Consider the following 18,613-nt stretch of genomic DNA (forward strand, 5'->3'; position numbering starts at 1 on the left):
ATTCAAAAGGATTATTGTAATAAGAGAAAGGGCCTGTTACAATAGGAGGAGGACTAACGCAATAGCAAGGGCACTGCAATCTTAAGATCTGTAAGCCTCTTGAAGAGCAGGTGCAAAGGAATTTTCTTTTATACGGAGAGAGAAGCAAAGTTAGACAGAGCCGGGAATGGGGGAGTAGGACGAGCCGGTAGTGTGATGGAACAATTGAACAGGAAGTGTTGATTCTCAGGAGGGGCTGTTAAAAGAAGGGCTTGTTACACATGCTGATGCTGGCTCAGGCTGAAAGTGGCTCAAAGTTCGGGGGTCTGGGGGAAGCAGAGAAGCATAACTAATATTTGGTCAAATTAGCAGGCATGTGGTTGAGATTTTGTCAGTGGGTACAGTTCAGCTAATCATTATGAGGCAAAGAATGGGGTCTGTGTCTGGCCTTGTTAGAGGTAAGCGAGGGGGGCATTCATGAGTCTGTCTAAGCCATGAAGAAGGGTGGTTCTTTGCAGTCAGCCACTTCCCACAACACAGAAGTATGGAATGGAGATTTCTTAACCATAGCTTGTTTGGGGAACTGAGGGCTCAGGTAAAGTTTAACATTGTCATGTGTGTGGTTCCCATCCATTAACCACCAAAAAGCTATGGGAAATTGATCAAACAACGAAAATCAGTGTTTGCTACCATTAGCAACTTTAATCTTTGCTGAAGTGAGTGAAGAAACAACTTGGGTCTCCTCAGATCTTGGCAAAGAACGAAAGAGTAGAAGCAGGATAAAACCTGAATCAATGAGACATGAGGCTCAGTTTCTTCAGCTATGAGATGGCAAGGACAGAGCTCAAGGTCGGGGCTGGATAGAGAAGAGGGCTCAGAGGAGCCTGACTCAAGTTTGATCAAAGGAAAGAATCTTTTCACAAGAAAATCTTTTGATCTGGGCGTGAGTATTATAGATATTATTCAGCACGTCGGCCATTCTTCAGCAGTCAGAGACACTAAGGGATTTGGGAAGGGGTATTGGCTGGCAGTACATAGGAGAATATGAATAAGATGGAAAGTGCTTTGGGAAAATGCAGTTGAGAAATTTCTAACAGCTAGATCCTAATGGCGGAAATTATAGACACATAGAAAATTTTAAACCAAGTAGTAGATACAGTTATTCTTGTTTTATCTGATTCCACCAGGACCAGACAAAACTAGCATTCTGTTTATTCTTACCTGTTTTAATCCATGCTGTTTTCTAGTGAATTCCCTACAAAGGAGGTAAGAGTCAGCATAGGACAGCATAACAAAATCCTCCTGCTTCCTAAGTCTCTTGTAATAAATCTGTCCAGCCTGAGGTGTCTTGCTGGCCACAGTGGTGAGCTGTCCAGTGAGAACTTGTGTGCTTGGTGGTGTGTGTGCATTAGGGTGCAGAAGCTAGTGACGTACCATGAGTACAAGGAGGCCGCATCCACTTACCAGCAGGCCTGGAGCACACTCCGAAAGCAGGCATTTGGATCCTGGATCAGAAACCCACCGGATTATCAACAATTTAAATGAGCAAAGTTTACTGGCAGCAGGGTGTTTTCCATTCATTCATTCTGGACTACCTTCTTCCTATGTGCTGGATAAGCCTTAGCTTTTCTTGTGGCTGATCAGGAAAAAAAGACTGCCATCTACCAGAGTAAAATATCTCTTCTGTGTGAGATGGATAGAATTCTGGACATGGAACAATCTATACTTGACTGAAGTAGCTCACTGCTAAAACAGCATCTTGCTAATGACCTTGGTATGTGTCCTGTGTTTTATTGCTTCTCTAAGAATAAGAATTTGGAATGTGATGCTTTAAAAGTACTCTGCAATAGCTCCATTTTGTCTGTTCCTACATTGACTTGGCAAGTACTTATTGGGCTGAGATGATGTTTGAATCTCTGCAAGTTTTAGAGTTTCGCCTGTCATAGTGGACATGTATTTTGTATATCCAGTCTTTTTTCCTTTGGAGAACCACCCTTTCCTGCTTTACCCATGCTTGGATGAAGTGAACTTTACTCCTTGGCTCCAGGAATGTGAGCCAGCCCTGAACAGTCCTGGAACTAGTGCCAGAGTGATCAGGTAAGATTCTCTCTCCTCTTGTATCGGGAGCTATAAACGCCACGTAATCTTGGGATTGCCTGTGGCTGCCGTTGCCTACTACATAGAGACAGCCAGCTTGAGAACAAAGGCAATGAAGGAAACAGCTGAGAGAATCAGAGCTCTCGTGACCTTGTCTGGATGCCTGAAACTAGTGCCTACTCTGGACTTCAATTATGTGAGATAAATTCCTATTGTTGTTTTGAGTAAGCCTGTTTGAGACCATTTTCCTATGACTTTCAATGGAAAGAGTTCTGTCTAAAAGGCCAAAAGTCCCTATAGTAATTCAGCAGCAGAGCTAGCAATCAATGCTGTTTTTACTAACAACTAATGTTTAACTTTCAGCCTCTTCACACTCTAATTTATTGACTAAAAGTGGAAGTTCTCCATGTTGGGATTACTCAAGGTCATTGTTGGTTCTTCAGTATTTCCTTATACCTTTAAATATTTTAAATAACAGCTTTATTGACATATAATTCACATACCATAAAATTCACCCATTTAAAGTGTACAGTTTGGTGGGTTTTACTATATCCACAAAGGTGTGCAAACATCACCACGATCAATTTTAGAACATTTTTGTTCTCATCTGGGGGAGGCGGGGGGATGCTGTTTGACCCAGTACAGTATCCATTAGCAGCCGCTCCTCATTTCCCCTTAACCCCCTCGGCTCCAGGGCAAACAGTAATCTACTTTGTGTCTCTATGGACTTCCCTGTTTTGAACATTTCATATAATGGAATCATACAATATGTGGTCTTTTGTGACTGCCTTCTTTCACTTAACATGATGTTTCAAGATTCATGATGTTATAACGTGAATTGGTAGCATGAGTCAGTACTTTATTCCTTTTTATGGAATAAAAATAATATTCAGTTCTATGGATATACCACATTTTGTTTATCTAATCATCAACTGATGGACATTTAGGTTGTTTCCACTTTTTGGCTATTGTGAATAGTGCTGCTATAATCATTCATATACAAGTTTGCATGTGAACATATGTTCTTAATTTTTTTTGTTACAGAAGTAATACGTAAGTTTTTCTTTTTCTTTTTTTTTTTAATTTACCATTGTAACTTTTTTTTTTTGGCTGTGCCGTGCGGCTTGCAGGATCTTAGTTCCCTGACCAGGGATTGAACCCAGGCCACGGCAGTGAAATCACCGCGTCCTAACCACTGGACCACTGGGGAATTCCCCCATAAGTTTTTCATAACAAGTTATCCTTGAACTTTTTTCTATAAGGAATCCTTTTAGATAGCAGGAAAGAAAGACAAAAACATCACTACCTGAAGGCCAGACCCCTACCATATGCTGCTTTAATCAGAGAGATCCTTTTGCCTGACCCCAAATCCTATGATATGAGAGCAGTTAAGATACCTCGATTGGCAGAAGCTTTTTTTTTTTTTGCAGTACGCGGGCCTCTCATTGCTGTGGCCTCTCCCGCTGCGGAGCACAGGCTCCAGACGCGCAGGCCCAGCGGCCATGGCCCACGGGCGCAGCCGCTCCGTGGCATGTGGGATCCTCCCAGACCGGGGCACGAACCCATGTCCCTTGCATCGGCAGGTGGACTCTCAACCACTGTGCCACCAGGGAAGCCCTGGCAGAAGCTTTTATCCACAGAAAATTATGCATCTCTCTCTCTCATGAGATTCTTTTTCTTTTTTAATATTTTTTTATTTTGTCTGCGCGAGTTCTTAGTTGCAGCATGTGGGATCTTCGTTGTGGCATGCGGACTTCTTATTTGCAGCATGCAGACTCTTAGTTGCGGCGTGAGGACTTCTTAGTTGCGGCATGCGAACTCTTAGTTGAGTCATGCATGTGGGATCTAGTTCCCCGACCAGGGATCAAAACCAGCCCCCATGCATGGGGAGTGCGGAATCTTACCCACTGGACCACCAGGAAAGTCCCGAGATTCTATTTTAAAGGATAAAGATTTATATGAGAATGTAAGGAGATAGTCTTTTTATTCCTAAATTTTATAGTATTCATCACATGTGCACCCAAAAAACTAAATATTAAAAACACTCCTGAATTTACGCTTCAGAACAGAGACTGGCAAAACCCTGAAAGATAGAGACCAGAGGCAGCTTCACCTTGGATTCTGCCTGTTTTCTCAAGAGCTAAAAGGGGAGCTTAGACAGCCAACTTCCTACATTTTGCTTTAATCTCTTAAAACCCAAGTTTAGGGACTTCCCTGGCAGTCCAGTGGTTGGGACTCCATGCTTCCACTGCAGGGGGCGTGCGTTCGATCCCTGGTCGGGGAACTAGATCCCACATGCCACGTGGTGCTGCCAAAAAAAACACCCCAAAAACAAAGCCAAACAAAACAAAAACCCAAGTTTAGAATCTCACCTATGCCTTAAAATCACATCTCTGCAATATTGGCAGTTTCTCGGACTTCATACATTTAGATCATATGTTTTTACGGATAGCTGCTTCCAATTTTTAAGTACCTTTTTAGACACTTGTTATAGGACATCCCTGGTGGCGCAGTGGTTAAGAATCTGCGTGCCAATGCAGGGGACGTGGGTTCTATCCCTGGTCTGGGAAGATCCCCCATGCCAGGGAACAACTAAGCCCATGCGCCACAACTACTGAGCCTGTGCTCTAGAGCCTACGAGCCACAACTACTGAGCCCACGTGCCACAACTACTGAAGCCCCCACAATGAGAAGCCCGCTCATTGCAACGAAGGGTAGCCCCTGCTCACTGCAACTAGAGGAAGCCTGCCTGCAGCAACGAAGACCCAACGCAGCCAAAAGTAAATAAATAAATTTATAAAAACTTGTTATAGAAGTTTTTAAATAGACAAAAAGTAGAATAGCATAGTGGGCCTCCATGTACCCATCACCCAGACTTAACAATCATCAGCTTTATGCTGTTGTTATCTAATCTATTCCCCCCCACCTCCAATTTTGTTTTTCTTGGAATATTTTAAAGTGAATTCTAACCATCATATTCTACCCAACAAAATTAACAATCATTCCTTAATATTTATTATGCAGGCTGTGTTTTATTTCCCCTGTTGTCTCAAAAATGTCTTCTGACTATTGTTTTGTTGAAATTAGGATCCAAACAGTGTCCACACAATGCATTGGATTGACGTGTCTTTTTCTCACTAAATCTGTAGCAGTTCACTCTCCTTTTTATGTGCTTAACAAATGGGTTATTTGTCCTGTAGACTGTCCCCCATCCAGGATTTGGCTGCTTATTTCCTCCAGTGTTGATAGCAGGTTCTCTCCCTCATATTTCCTGTAAATTTGTGGTTACGTGGAGAGGCTTGATTACATTCAGGTTCAGTTCTTTTCAGGTGGTTCTGCACAACATAGGGTTGTCCCGCTTTCAGTGATTAATCAGTGGGTTCATTGGTATCAGCCTGATCGATCCCATCACCCTTTTACAGAATGGTTTTAGCAACTGTGTCACGAGGTCCCCAAGACCACCCTTAGGTTGATTCACCAGACAGACTCACAAAACTCAGAAAAAGTGTTACAGTTACCACTTATTACAGTGAAAGTCAGCAAAGGGAAAGAAAGGCACATGGGCGAAGTCCAGGAGACAGTCTGCACAAGCTTCTAGTTGTCCTCTCTGCTAACCTTGGGTCTCTGATGCTTTGACATCTTTGCCTTGCTGACCCTGGAAAGACTGCCCCTCCCAGGGATAGCCAGTTTCTAGGGATAAAGACTCATCTCTGAGCACACCTTTTGTACGTATACCAACCAATCCAGAGCCCATACCCCAACCACCTCCTTTCTGGGGCTCTCACATTCTGGGCCACTATCCACCTGCCCTAATCACACCAGGGCCAGGCACCAGAAAACCAGGGGCAGTCACTGTGCCTCCAGAGTCTACTGAAATTAGTCAAACCAGCCAATCCCAAGCCTGTTTACCTTGCCCGTCCCGTCCCTTCCCCTTCACAGTAATGGCTCTTGCCCACATTTCCTCCTTCCTCCCTGTGCCTCCTGACCCACCCTGGTGCTTCCCCAGGTGGCTCCCTCCTCCTATATTTAGAACATTCTCCCAGGGCAATCAATATTTAGTTTTTTGGGTGCACATGTGACAAACACAGCACTTAATTCTCGGGGCAACAATGTGTGACTGTATGTGCAAAATGTTGCCAATCAGGGAAGTTCACCTGAGCCTTGGGTGCTGACAGCCTATGGTGCACAGGACAACCCCCCGCAACAAAGAATTATCCAGCCCAAAATGTCAGTTGTGCTGAGATTGAAAAACCAGATCGAGGGATTGTGAGGTTTTTTGATTTTTTTTGTTTTTGGCCTCGCCTTGCGGCTTGCAGGATCTCAGTTCCCCAACCGCGGATTGAACCTGGGCCACAGCAGTGAAAGCCCCGAATCCTAACCACTAGACCACCAGGGAACTCCCAGATTGTGAACATTTTAAAGTCACTTGAAATAGTTCCTCTGTAGTTAGTGCTTCAAATATATATAGTTAATTTTGTCTCCTTTCGCTTTCAATTTTTAGGGGGACTTCTAAAAATTATGTAAAATATTTAAAACAAGTTTTTGTTTTGTTTTGTTTTGTTTTTGCGGTACGCAGGCCTCTCACTGTTGTGGCCTCTCCCATTGCGGAGCACAGGCTCCAGATGCGCAGGCCCAGCGGCCGTGGCTCATGGGCCCAGCCGCTCCGCGGCATGTGGGACCTTCCCGGACCAGGGCACGAACCCGTGTTCCCTGCATCGGCAGGCGGACTCTCAACCACTGCGCCACCAGGGAAGCCCCAAGTTTTTTTTTTTTAAGGTACATTCAGAGAGGTCTTACATCCTTGTCCCCTCACCTCTGTTTCTTCCTGCCCCCAGCAGTAACCATTTTTATTAGTTGGTGGACATTGCATATTCTTTCTTTTTGAAATACTCTGTGAATAGCCTACATAGAATATTTTGTATTTTTGCCAATGTATATTTTGGATAGATTCTTAGAGGTGGGATTCACTGTGTCAAAGGGTAAATGAACATATAATTTTTCTTTATTGAAATATGTCTTCAAAATTCTGTTTCTAAATACAATGAAGTGCAAAAAAAAATAGCAAAATGTAGGACACCATTATAACATTCCATTTCTAAAAAAAAGAAGGATGAAAGGTATATATCTATGTTTTGCTAAACTAGCTCTGAATAGATGCACAGGAAACCACTAACACAGGGCCTATAGGGTGGGAAAGGGAATGGCTGGGGCCTGGGAGTGGGAGGGAGACTTCTTATTTTTAAAATTTTGAACCATGTTAATATAGTGTCTATTTTTAAAAGTAAAATTTAGAAAATGAAAAAAAATAGAAAAAGTTTAAAATATCAATAGTTTTAAACTGTAGAAAAGCCGCAACATACTCAGAAGTGACATTGCATAGGGAAGAGGGATTCAGCATGCTTTAGGCAGCTACTTCCGCAGAATTCTCTCTTTACTAACAAAATGTCTTCTGAAATTTGGCTCTTTCAGAGAAGTTTACATTTTCAGCATTGCTTCCTCTTTATTCTGTGTTCACAAGTGGGTTCCAATGTTATGACTATGTGTGCATAATTTTTATTCTCTTAGAATTTTTAAAAGTTGTCTTGATTTAAATAATTTTGTGTATATATTCCATTTAGTCATTTCTGCCTCAAAACATGGGGTTAAATGCCTTTTTTTTTATGGTGTTTTTTGGTGCCAAGCATTAGCTCACTGTCTGGGGAGACAAGCTGATGCGGAGAAAATGATCCAGGCTGGCCGTCAGCGCTCTGCTTAAAAGAGAAGCAGGCCCCGTATGATTTGGTCGTGTCTGTGGCTGGTGGAAAGCTGCCTTCACCTGGACCTTGCCAACACTTTTTGGCCTTAAGACAATGTTCTGAGCAAGCCTTAGCCAAAGTTTTCCAGTTTCTAAAACCCAGATCCCTTGCTGACTAAATAGCTTAGGACAATGTTAGGTTTTTAACTGCCTCTGCCCTCCTGTAATGATGTCTGGGGAAGTCAGAGGAGCTGCGAAGAGGAATCCCACTGCAGCAGAAGGTTATCGAAACTAGGAAACAGCTTCCAAGTAGAAAGATAATGCATATGTGCTCACTTTCAAGGGCTCAGGCAATTCTTTCCATAGGAACAGAGGCAGCTACTCTAAAGGAGTGGTGTGTTACAGAAAGAGCCAAGAAGGCAGATATTTTGGAGATAGCAACTTTATTTTCCAGAAGGTAGAGTTCTTTTTATACCACATATTGAGGAATCATAGTTGGCCTTTGCTTCTTATAAACGTGGATGCCTTTAACCCTAAATATGTCTGTGCTGGGCCTAAGGCTGACTTTCTGGAAGAATGTCCAGATGGATCCAAAACAAATCTTAAGTAGTACTTGCGGTCCAAAAGGGAGAGGAAAATTCTGCAAAGAGACATTTCAGGGCTTCAGGCAAATTCACATGCATTCAATTTTTATTTCTTAAAACTGGAGCCCCGAAACTTAATCAAAAGGGCTGGAAATCAGAGCAGGGGTTGTTGCTGGGTGCAGGAAGATGGGACAAGGGAGTTGAGTGGGAAAAGGCCCAAGGGAACTTTCTAGGATGATGGAAACATTCCATGTTTCGACTGGAGTTTTGATCACGTGGGTGTAAACATTTGTCAAAATGTATTAAGCTCTACACTTAAGATCTGTGCATTTTATTGTGTGGAATTATATCAGTATAAAAATGTTAAAAAAAAAAAAAAGAACAACCCAGTCCTTATTAGTGACTTGGCATAGTAGAATAAACTTTGGTCTGGATATTCAAGTAATTATGTTCTAGTACCAATTCTGCCACTACTTCCTATGTGGATGTGGGGAAAGCATTTAATCTCTTCATTCTGTCACCTGACCTAGAAAATGAGGCCTCAGGATAAGGATGCTCAATTTTTTTCCACTTGTATTAGGATTTCTCATAAAAATTCTTAACTCGGTAGATAATACAAAGAGAAATTTTCTCCAGGAAACTAAGCCCATTGATGCTGTGAAATATGTATGTATGCCCTCAGTCGTGTTGGTAACAAGGGAGGGATGGAAATAATTTTTGTCTTTGTAACCTGGGCTCTGGATTTTGGTGTGAATTTTTTGTCCCTCATCCCAGTGAGCTAGCAGGATGAGGAACCAGCTTTTAAAACTAAGCGTGTTCAGCACTGCTCTTCAGTCTCCAGATTCAGGAACTGTCTTGATGGGAAAAAGGGAAAGGCAGAAAGTCGCTCCAAGTGGGGACCCAGGCTGCCAAATGTTGGTCGCAAGCACATGTTCCATGAACTTGGGCTTGGCTCCAGACGGAGAAGAGCTCACAATGGAAACAGTGATGGCTGTTTGCTCAGGCAGCCAAGAGAATGAAAAGCACATTGAAACCCAGCAGTGTCTCCATGGGGAGAGGCACGGTGGGCCCCTGGGTGGTGAAACCAACCTGACAACAGAGCAGGATCAGAGAGCCTATTCCCAGCATCTTTCTTCAGTTCAACAACAGACCTTTATGTGCAACCTCTCAGGAAATCTCTGAGAAATTAAACCGTGGGCCATGCCACAACTACTGAAGCCCACGCACCTAAAGCCCGTGCTTCACAACAAAATAAGCCACTGCAATGAGAAGCCCTCGCACCGCAACGAAGAGTAGCCCCCACTTGCCACAACTAGAGAAAGCCCGTGCGCAGCAATGAAGAACCAATGCAGCCAAAAGTAAACAAATAAATTAAAAAAAAAAAAACGGAATTAAACTGTGGGCAACCTGAGCTTTGCCCAGCAATAGAGGCACCCTCAATCTAGTCTGCCCCAGTTTTAATTGAATTAGCTTCTATTAATTGAGAGAAAGCAAAGAGCTCTTCTCAGTGTATGTTCCCTGTCCCTCCCCCCAAAGATTTCATCAACTTCCTTTTTTATTGCTGCTACTAGTGGACTATTTTGACCTCTAGTGAGTACCTTTTCAGTTGGTATTTTCATGCTATACTTTTCCTCATTTCCCCAGTGGTATGTGAATGCCCTCCTATCCCAGCACATCAGTAACTGCTGGGCTGAGAAAACAGCTGGCAGCAGGAGAAACCAGGCTTCGGGGCGAGGGAGCAGGAGTACAGTCTCAACAGGTCCGGGTGACACCGTTCGCTTACCTGTGCCGACGCAGGCAGGTCATGCAGCCCAGCTCTTTGCCTCTCCCATGAAAGATGGGGTTGACCAATGTGGGTTAGTATTTTGCTTACATATACTTTGGAAGAATTCTGTTCTAAATAAAGGATGGCACGTAAACTATGGTGCAAAGGTTGTAAGCCCAAAGATATCCAGGAATAGGAAACGTTTAAAAAATAGGTGGCATGAGTGACTTCCCTGGTGGTCCAGTGGGTAAGACTCCACGCTCCCAATGCAGGGGGCCCGGGTTCGATCCCTGGTGGGGAACTAGATCCGGCATGCATGCCGCAACTAAGAAGCCCACATGCCTCAACTAAGACCCAGTGCAGCCTAAATAAATGGATAAATAAATTTTTTTTTTTAAAAGTATGTGGAGTGAACTGGCAAGTTCCTTGTCCAAAGAGGAGCCATTATTTTGGAATTTTTTGAAGAGAAGCAAGAAAGTTGTGTTTTTACGTACATGTCTAGGGTCCATGTAGACACAGGCCTTCAGCTTCTAACCTCTGGTCTAGCAGAACAAGGATGGACTTTGGCCATAGACGAGTTTGAATTGTGACTCCAGGATGGACTGAGTGTGTGATCTTGGGTGGGTAAGTGCATTTTCAGAGCGTCAGTATCCTCACCTTTGACATGAGGGCAACACCACCCCGGCAGTGGGGTTGTGGCGATGAGATGAGATACTGTTCAGCACAGGCATGAGGAGGGCTGCCTACCGCGTGTGCAGTTCCTGCCTTGGTCTGTCACTGCCGCTTATAAGGTACTCTGCAGTTTACTGATCCTGATTTCCAGAACTTTTGCTAACAAACGTTAAGAGATCGTCCTTAGGAGAAGCGTGTTGGGCAGATGTTTGTGGAGCCCCTTGCTGTGCACCACCCCATCCCACATCTGGAAGCAGCAGCCTGTCTCCAGCAGCTAAGGAGGTGAGGAAGCAGAGCTGTTGATCACAGAGAAATATGTAGATCCTCCTACCTAACTCCGTGGCCTCGCCTTCCTGATGTCAACCACCAGGATTGTTTTTTTCTCCCTGAGGAAATAAAGATGAAAGGGGTAATTTAAAATCCACAATTGAGTAAGAGGTGGGCGGAGGGCACGGGAGGTGGTAGTCATTGCGTGTTGCCGGCCGGAAGGGGAACTGCGCGCTTGAGTTGACCAGGGACTGAGCGTTTCCGATCGTTTGGTAAACCTGGTGCACCACCATGCTGGCCGCAAGACTTGTGTGTCTCCGGACACTACCTTCCAGGGTTTTCCACCAGCTTTCACCAAGGCCTCCCCTGTTGTGAAGAATTCCATCACGAAAAATCAATGGCTCTTAACACCCAGCAGGGAATATGCCACCAGGACAAGAATTGGAATTTGGCGTGGGAAAACTAGCCAAGAACTCAAGGAGGCAGCTTTGGAACCATCATTGGAAAAAATATTTAAAATTGATCAGATGGGAAGATTGCTGGAGGGGCTGCTGTTGGTCTTAGAGCTTTGTGCTACTATGGCTTGGGAGTGTCTAATGAGATTGGAGCTATTGAAAAAGCTGTAATTTGGCCTCAGTATGTGAAGGATAGAATTCATACCACCTATATGTACTTAGCAGGAAGTATCGGCATAACAGCTTTGTCTGCCCTGGCAGTGAGCAGAACTCCTGCCCTCATGAACTTCATGATGAAAGGCTCTTGGGTGACAATTGGTGCAACCTTTGCAGCCATGATTGGAGCTGGAATGCTGGTCCAGTCGATATCATATGACCAGAGCCCAGGCCCAAAGCATCTTGCTTGGTTACTACATTCTGGTGTGATGGGTGCAGTGGTGGCTCCTCTGACGATATTAGGGGGCGCCTCTTCTCATCACAGCTACATGGTACACAGCTGGTATTGTGGGAGGCCTCTCCACTGTGGCCATATGTGCACCCAGTGAGACGTTTTTGAACATGGGAGCACCCCTGGGCGTGGGCCTGGGTGTCGTCTTTGTGTCCTCACTAGGATCTATGTTTCTTCCACTTACCACTGTGGCTGGTGCCACTCTGTACTGACAATTTATGGTGGATTAGTTCTTTTCAGCATGTTTCTTCTGTATGATACACAGAAAGTAATCAAGCATGCAGAAGTAGTACCAGTATATGGAGTTCAAAAATATGATCCCATCAATTAGATGCTGGGAATCTACATGGATGCGAGTTGCCAGTATTCTGGCAACTAGAGTCAACAGAAAGAAATGAAGTGACTCAGCTTCTGACTTCCTTAATACATCAGATATCTGGCTTGTTTAATAGGGGCAGATATTCTTTTTTTTTTTTTTTTTTCAGTACGCGGGCCTCTCACCGTTGTGGCCTCTCCCGTCACGGAGCACAGGCTCCGGACGCGCAGGCTTAGCGGCCATGGCTCACGGGCCTGGCCGCTCCGCGGCATGTGGGGTCTTCCCAGAGCAGGGCATGAACCCGTGTCCCCTGCATCGGCAGGCGGACTCTCAACTACTGCGCCACCAGGGAAGCCCGGGGCAGATATTCTTTAAATAGTTTGTGCAAGCAGCTTTCGTTGAAGTTTAGAAGGTAAGAACTTGTCAACATTTCAGGTGTTCCAGTAATGTGATGCTTCAGGTCTGCTTTTTCTTCTGGAGAATAAACTCAGTAGTTCTCTTCCAAATAGCAACACATTTTCAATTCTCATGTTTGAGTAATTCGAAAATGTTCAAATGAATATGAAAACCAAGTTTTGTGTTGCAGGAATTTAAGTATTTTATCTATTTTTAAATTTATTTGGTTAAATGAAATTTAGCAAACTTGTGTACCTGCATTTTTCATTTTGGATTGCAAAATATTAACAAGTAACGTCATAAGTGATGTAGGGGTTTGGTAAAGGGACCAGAGAGAAGTAAAGCGACACCTGCAGTCTTTCTTCGAATACATAGAACTTAGCACTCGTGTAATCGTGGTGAGCCAGTGAGGGGGTCTGGATGTTTGGAAACAAGTCATGGCCGTACATCTGCTGAACTTATCAGAAGCACTGAGCAGAAAACAAAGACATACGTGATTCTCCAGGCTCTCCTTACGATATGGATGTGATCACGTTTGGCTTCTCATTGTTTGACACTGTTAGGAGAGTCCACAATGCTAATCATGTGGAGAATTCCTGTTGTATATATTATGTGTGTGTGTAAGTCTTACTTTTGAATTGTCGAGAACAAAACATGCTTAAAACACTCAGGAAAAAATATTCGAAGCATGAAAATTGTTGCATTTTTAAGTATACAAACAATACATGCACAGTTGCTGAATATTTTTGCAAATTTATTGAAATGTTTAAATGTTTAAAGGAATACATGCTTGCCTTTCTTATCTCTTCAGGCTTTAAAGCTTTTATCAGAAAAGCCTATTCGTGGTTTACACTTGAGATTATGAAAGCAGTTTTCCCCCTCAGATTTAGTTTCTTGCATTCCCTCTCAGAGAAATCACTAAAAAAAACGAAGGCAAAGCGAGGCTTCTTTCATGAACTATATCAATCAAAAATGTAATGGAGAAAATGCTTCACTAGAGTTTCCCCTAGCAGAATTTTCCTTCTCTCCTCCATAGACCATTATTTATAAGTTTTTTGACACAGAAGAGTTATTTTTGTAAGTTCTTATGAATGAAATGTGTATGATTATTGAGATACTTGGTGTTTTGACAAATATTTACTACAGTAATCCATAAGTAACTATTCTACCCACCTCAAGTTACATAGGATGCCTATTTCTGAAATAATAAAGGTTCTAGCCAGAAAAAATTTTAAAAGTAAAAAAATAAAAAAATAAAATCCCCAATTGTGCTTTTTAAAGCATTCTACCATTCAGCCTAATGAAGAGTGAGGCTTTTGAGAATAAGAACATTTACATGGCCTCCTTCTAAATTCTCCTTGAAGGAGATGCTTGGGCCCCCTTTGGAATTGGTGCCCTGGTGCACATACCTGCCCCATGCCTTCTGTGTGGCTACAGTACATATTTTACGTATTTCAGCCACTGCTGCAACATTAAGATGCATTAGCACTTGTTAGGTAGGCTCTCAGTTCCAGGTGGACCTGTCATAGATCTTCTGAAACCATCAGTATATCAGGCTTTGTGCTGTGCACCTGAAATACAAGGAGGGGGGTTAGTCCTCTTGTTAACTCCTTGACTGATAGGGAAGGTGGGAAAGTGACTTTGCAGGGAACACAAGGATGGCCATGATAGAGGTCTAATTCCCAACTTGGGAGAGGAAGGGGCACAGGAAGATCTCATAGGCCCAGGTATACTTGCTCAGAGGTGAAGGGGAAGCAAAGAGAAACTGGTGGCGCACATAGGGACAGCTTTGAGAGAAGGGTATTTGAGGTGGAGAATCGACGTATGCAAAGGCCAGAGATGACAGCACTGCGTGGCTGGGCTGGGGGAGTGTGGGAGGGGTTGGAGAGGCACTCGGGGCAAGTCGGTGAGGACTTCTGAGTCCTGCAAAGGAGAATGGTTTTATCCCAATGACTTGCCACTTAAAGGATTTTTGAGGAAAGGGTATTGGGATGGAAGTTGCATTTTAGCGATATCGCTCTCCTCTGTAACAAGGAGGATGGATTAGTCAGGGACAGGGATGGTGGCAGGGAGACCACAGTTGGGGGATTACTGTAATAATAATAAGAGAAATGATGAGGCCCAGACAATAACAGTTTTAGGAGCCATTGGGAGGGGACTGACTTGAGAAACATGCAGAGGCTGGTGAGGCTGATTGGCTGATTGCGGTAGGGGATGAGGATTGAGGGAGCATTGAGGATGGCTCTCAGGTTCTTGTGTGGGTGAGAGGAGGGAAGGGGGTGCTGTATATGAGGAAAGGGGATCCAGGAAGAGTAGCTGCTCTGGGCTGGGGAGGGGGTCAGTGTCAGGAGTTGCAGGCAGGGGACGATGAGCTCAGACAGTTGGGATTTCTGTGATACTGCTGGCCAAGGACCTAAGAGGGGGCATTTGGAAGGACTGGCTTGGGGCTCAGGAGAGAGATGGACTGAGGATCAAGATTTTGGAGTCACTTATAGGAGGTCTTTAAAGACACGGGTTAGGATAAAACCATCCAAGCAGAATGTGTAGAGAATGAGAAGAAAAGGGGACCCTGGACTGAACCCTGGGGAACATGGAGAGTTCAGGAATAGGTGGAGAAGCACAAGAAGGAGTGTGACCAAGAGGCCAGAGGAAAATCAGGAGAAAGGCAACTAGGAGCTTCAAAGAGGGAGTAATCTGGAGTGTAGAATATATTAAAAGAAAGAGAGACAAGGAAGGTAAGAATTAAGAACCTCGTGGTTCCCCTCCAGCCCCTCAGCTGGGCGGACAAGGTTATTTTTGGTAACCTCAGCAAACGCAGGGTCAGGGAAGTAGAAGCTGGCCTCTCCTGGGCTGAGGAGTGAAGGGGAGTGAGAAATTGGAGGCACCCGTGTGCTGTTCTTTGAGAAGGACCCAATCCCTGTTCTCACTGATGTAACTTAAAAAGTTATTTAATAGTTCAAACATAACAATAAAAAGAAATAACAGCAGTAAATATTTTGCTATATTTGCTTCAGGTTTTTATTTTCTGGAGAAATAAAACATGACTAGCTATATTTGAAACCCCACATTGACCCCTCCCTGATACTGTTCCCCTCCTTCCATTAGGTAACCACCACCCTGAATTGCATGGTTATACTTTTATTACATAACTTTATATCTGTGAGCAATACTTAGAATTGTTTTCCATGTTTTTAAACTTTATAGAAATGATATGCTGAATATACTTCTGCATCTTGCTTTTTTCATTCATCAGCACCATTTTGGAGATTGATTTATGTTAACATATGTAGTTCTAGTGCATTCATTTTAACCGCTATATAGTATTCCTTTGTATGGCTATACCACATATTATCCTTCTGTTCTCCTGTTGCTGGACATTTAGTCTGTTTCCAATTCTTGGCTCATGTAGACAAGGCTGCAGTGATCATTCTTGTACACGTCTCTTGTACATGGGTGGGGATGTTTCTAGGATATATACCTAGACATGGAATTTGCTAGGTCATGGGTTATCTGCATCTTCAACTTAACTGAATATTGTCAGATTGCTTTCCAGTGTGATGGTACCAGTTTACACCCACAGAGCAGTTTATGAGGATTCCAGATGTTTCATATCCTCCCTAACATTTTATATGTTGAAACTTTAGCCAATCTGATGAGTGTGAAAAAATAAACCAGAGTTTACTTTCCTTTGCATTTCATAAGGCCACCAACTGTACAGTGCAAGTCTGCATCTTTTAGTGTAGAGGTTGTACACTGCACAACTCTAGGGGGCACCGTTCATATTGTAGTCTTTGTGAAAGGCACTCGATAGAGTTAGTGCATGGACAACATATACAGTGGCCTGGAGTGAAGTTAAGGATTCTTTGTCTTTGCCCATTGTTCTCTTGGGTTGTTTGTCTTATTGGAAGAGTTCTTTATTTATTTTGGATATTAATTCTTTTTTGGTTTATATTTGTTACAAACATTTTCATCCAATCTGCAGCTTCTATTAATTTTGTTTAAATAAAGTGTTTAATTCTTTAAAGTTATGAAGCTTTTTCAAATTCCATAATATATGTGGTCACCTTTTATTAAAGAGAGGTGGAGTGATATTCCCATTTAATAAGACAAATCTTTTGTGACATCAAAACAACTTTTCAGCATGCCCTCAGTAAAAATATTACTGAAGAATAATATTGAGGAAATAAAAAACATAATTTTTAAAATTTTAATGTGATAGACCTAGAGTCTGTCATACAGAGTGAAGTCAGTCAGAAGGAGAAAAACAAATACCGTATGCTAACACATATATATGGAATCTAAGAAACAAAAAAATGTCATAAGAACCTAGGGGTAAGACGAGAATAAAGACACAGACCTACTAGAGCATGGACTTGAGGATATGGGGAGGGGGAAGGGTAAGCTGTGACAAAGTGAGAGAGTGGCATAGACATATATATACTACCAAACGTAAAATAGCTAGTGGGAAGCAGTCACATAGCACAGGGAGATCAGCTAGGTGGTTTGTGACCACCTAGAGGGGTGGGATAGGGAGGGTGGGAGGGAGGGAGACGCAAGAGGGAAGAGATATGGGAACATATGTATATGTATAACTGATTCACTTTGTTATAAAGCAGAAACTAACGCACCATTGTAAAGCAATTATACTCCAATAAAGATGTTAAAAAAAATTTTAATGTACTTAAATTTAACCTTTTTCTTTATTGTTTGTATTTGTGTAGCTTATCTTAAGAACTTCCTCCCAACTCTTTTTATTTTATTTTTTATTTTTTTGCGGTACGCGGGTCTCTCACCGCCGTGGCCTCTCCCGTTGTGGAGCACAGGCTCCGGACGCGCAGGCTCAGCGGCCATGGCCCACGGGCCCAGCCGCTCCGCGGCATGTGGGATCCTCCTGGACCGGGGCACGAACCCGTGTCCCCTGCATCGGCAGGCGGACTCTGAACCACTGCGCTACCAGGGAAGCCCCCAACTCTTTTTATTTTGAATTTTTATTTTATATTGGAGTATAGTTGATTAACAATGTTGTGTTAGTTTCAGGTGTACAGCAAAGTGATTCAGTTATATATATATATACATGTATCTATTCTTTTTCAAATTCTTTTCCCATTTAGGATATTACAGAATATTGAGCAGAGTTCCCTGTGCTATACAGTAGGTCCTTGTTGGTTATCTATTTTAAATATAGTAGTGTGTACATTGTCAGTCCCAAACTCCCAATTTATCCCTCCCCCCTTACCTTTCCCCTTTGGCAACCATAAGTTTGTCTTCCAGGTCTGTGAGCCTGTTTCTGTTTTGTAAATAAGTTCATTTGTATCACTTTTTTTTTTTTTTTTTTTTTTTTAGATTCAGCATGTAAGTGGTATCATGTGATATTTGTCTTTGTCTGGCTTACTTCACTTAGTATAATAATCTCCAGGTCCATCCATGTTGCTGCAAATGGCATTATTTCATTCTTTTTAAAGTTTTGCTTTTCCAGCTTTAGATGTTTAATTCACCTTGAATTTATTTTATAATCCTATTATATAGTATAGGAATCTATTTTCATGTATATATAACCAGTTTTAAATAATGGATTAACTAGTTCATCATTTCCCCTTTGATTTTTCACTCCAGATACTTTAAAGTACTGCCTTTTTTTTTTTTGGCCACGCAGCTTGCGGGGATCTTAGTTCCGGGACCAGGGATAGAACCTGTGCCCCCTGCAGTGGAAGTGCAGAGTCCTAACCACTAGACTGCCACGGAATTCCCAAAATACAGCTATGTTTTAAACATGGATCTGTTTCTGGGTTTCTGTTGTGTTCCCTGGTTTATGTGTCTGTCTCTTTGCCATATGGCACAGTCTTAATTACTTAATTACTGCTAATACAAATCTCCCTGGCCTGTTTTTCTTAACACTTCTT

At 42.9% G+C, this 18,613-nt stretch overlaps 1 protein-coding gene and 1 pseudogene across 6 annotated transcripts in view; both read left to right on the top strand.

Annotated features, from left to right (window-relative positions):
• The window catches only part of ADAT1 (adenosine deaminase tRNA specific 1), a 45,320-nt gene that overhangs the window by 20,036 nt on the left and 6,671 nt on the right, over nt 1-18,613 (top strand). For 3 of the 5 annotated variants that reach the window (XM_079908279.1, XM_079908278.1, XM_079908277.1), the window contains one exon: nt 1,392-2,939. The exons of 1 other annotated variant lie outside the window; for it this stretch is intronic. In XM_079908279.1, the coding sequence (XP_079764405.1) occupies nt 1,392-1,524 (133 nt within the window). In that variant the 3' untranslated portion in view covers nt 1,525-2,939. Of the gene's footprint in view, nt 1-1,355; nt 2,940-18,613 lie in introns of those variants that run through there. One more of the 5 variants, XM_079908281.1, reaches the window with a different exon arrangement.
• LOC307179320 (growth hormone-inducible transmembrane protein-like) lies at nt 6,130-14,251 on the top strand (annotated as a pseudogene). Its single transcript has one exon. The product of its transcript is annotated as a growth hormone-inducible transmembrane protein-like (transcript).

Source organism: Stenella coeruleoalba (assembly GCF_951394435.1).
Source record: "Stenella coeruleoalba genome assembly, chromosome: 20".
In the NCBI taxonomy this organism is placed as follows: domain Eukaryota; kingdom Metazoa; phylum Chordata; class Mammalia; order Artiodactyla; family Delphinidae; genus Stenella; species Stenella coeruleoalba.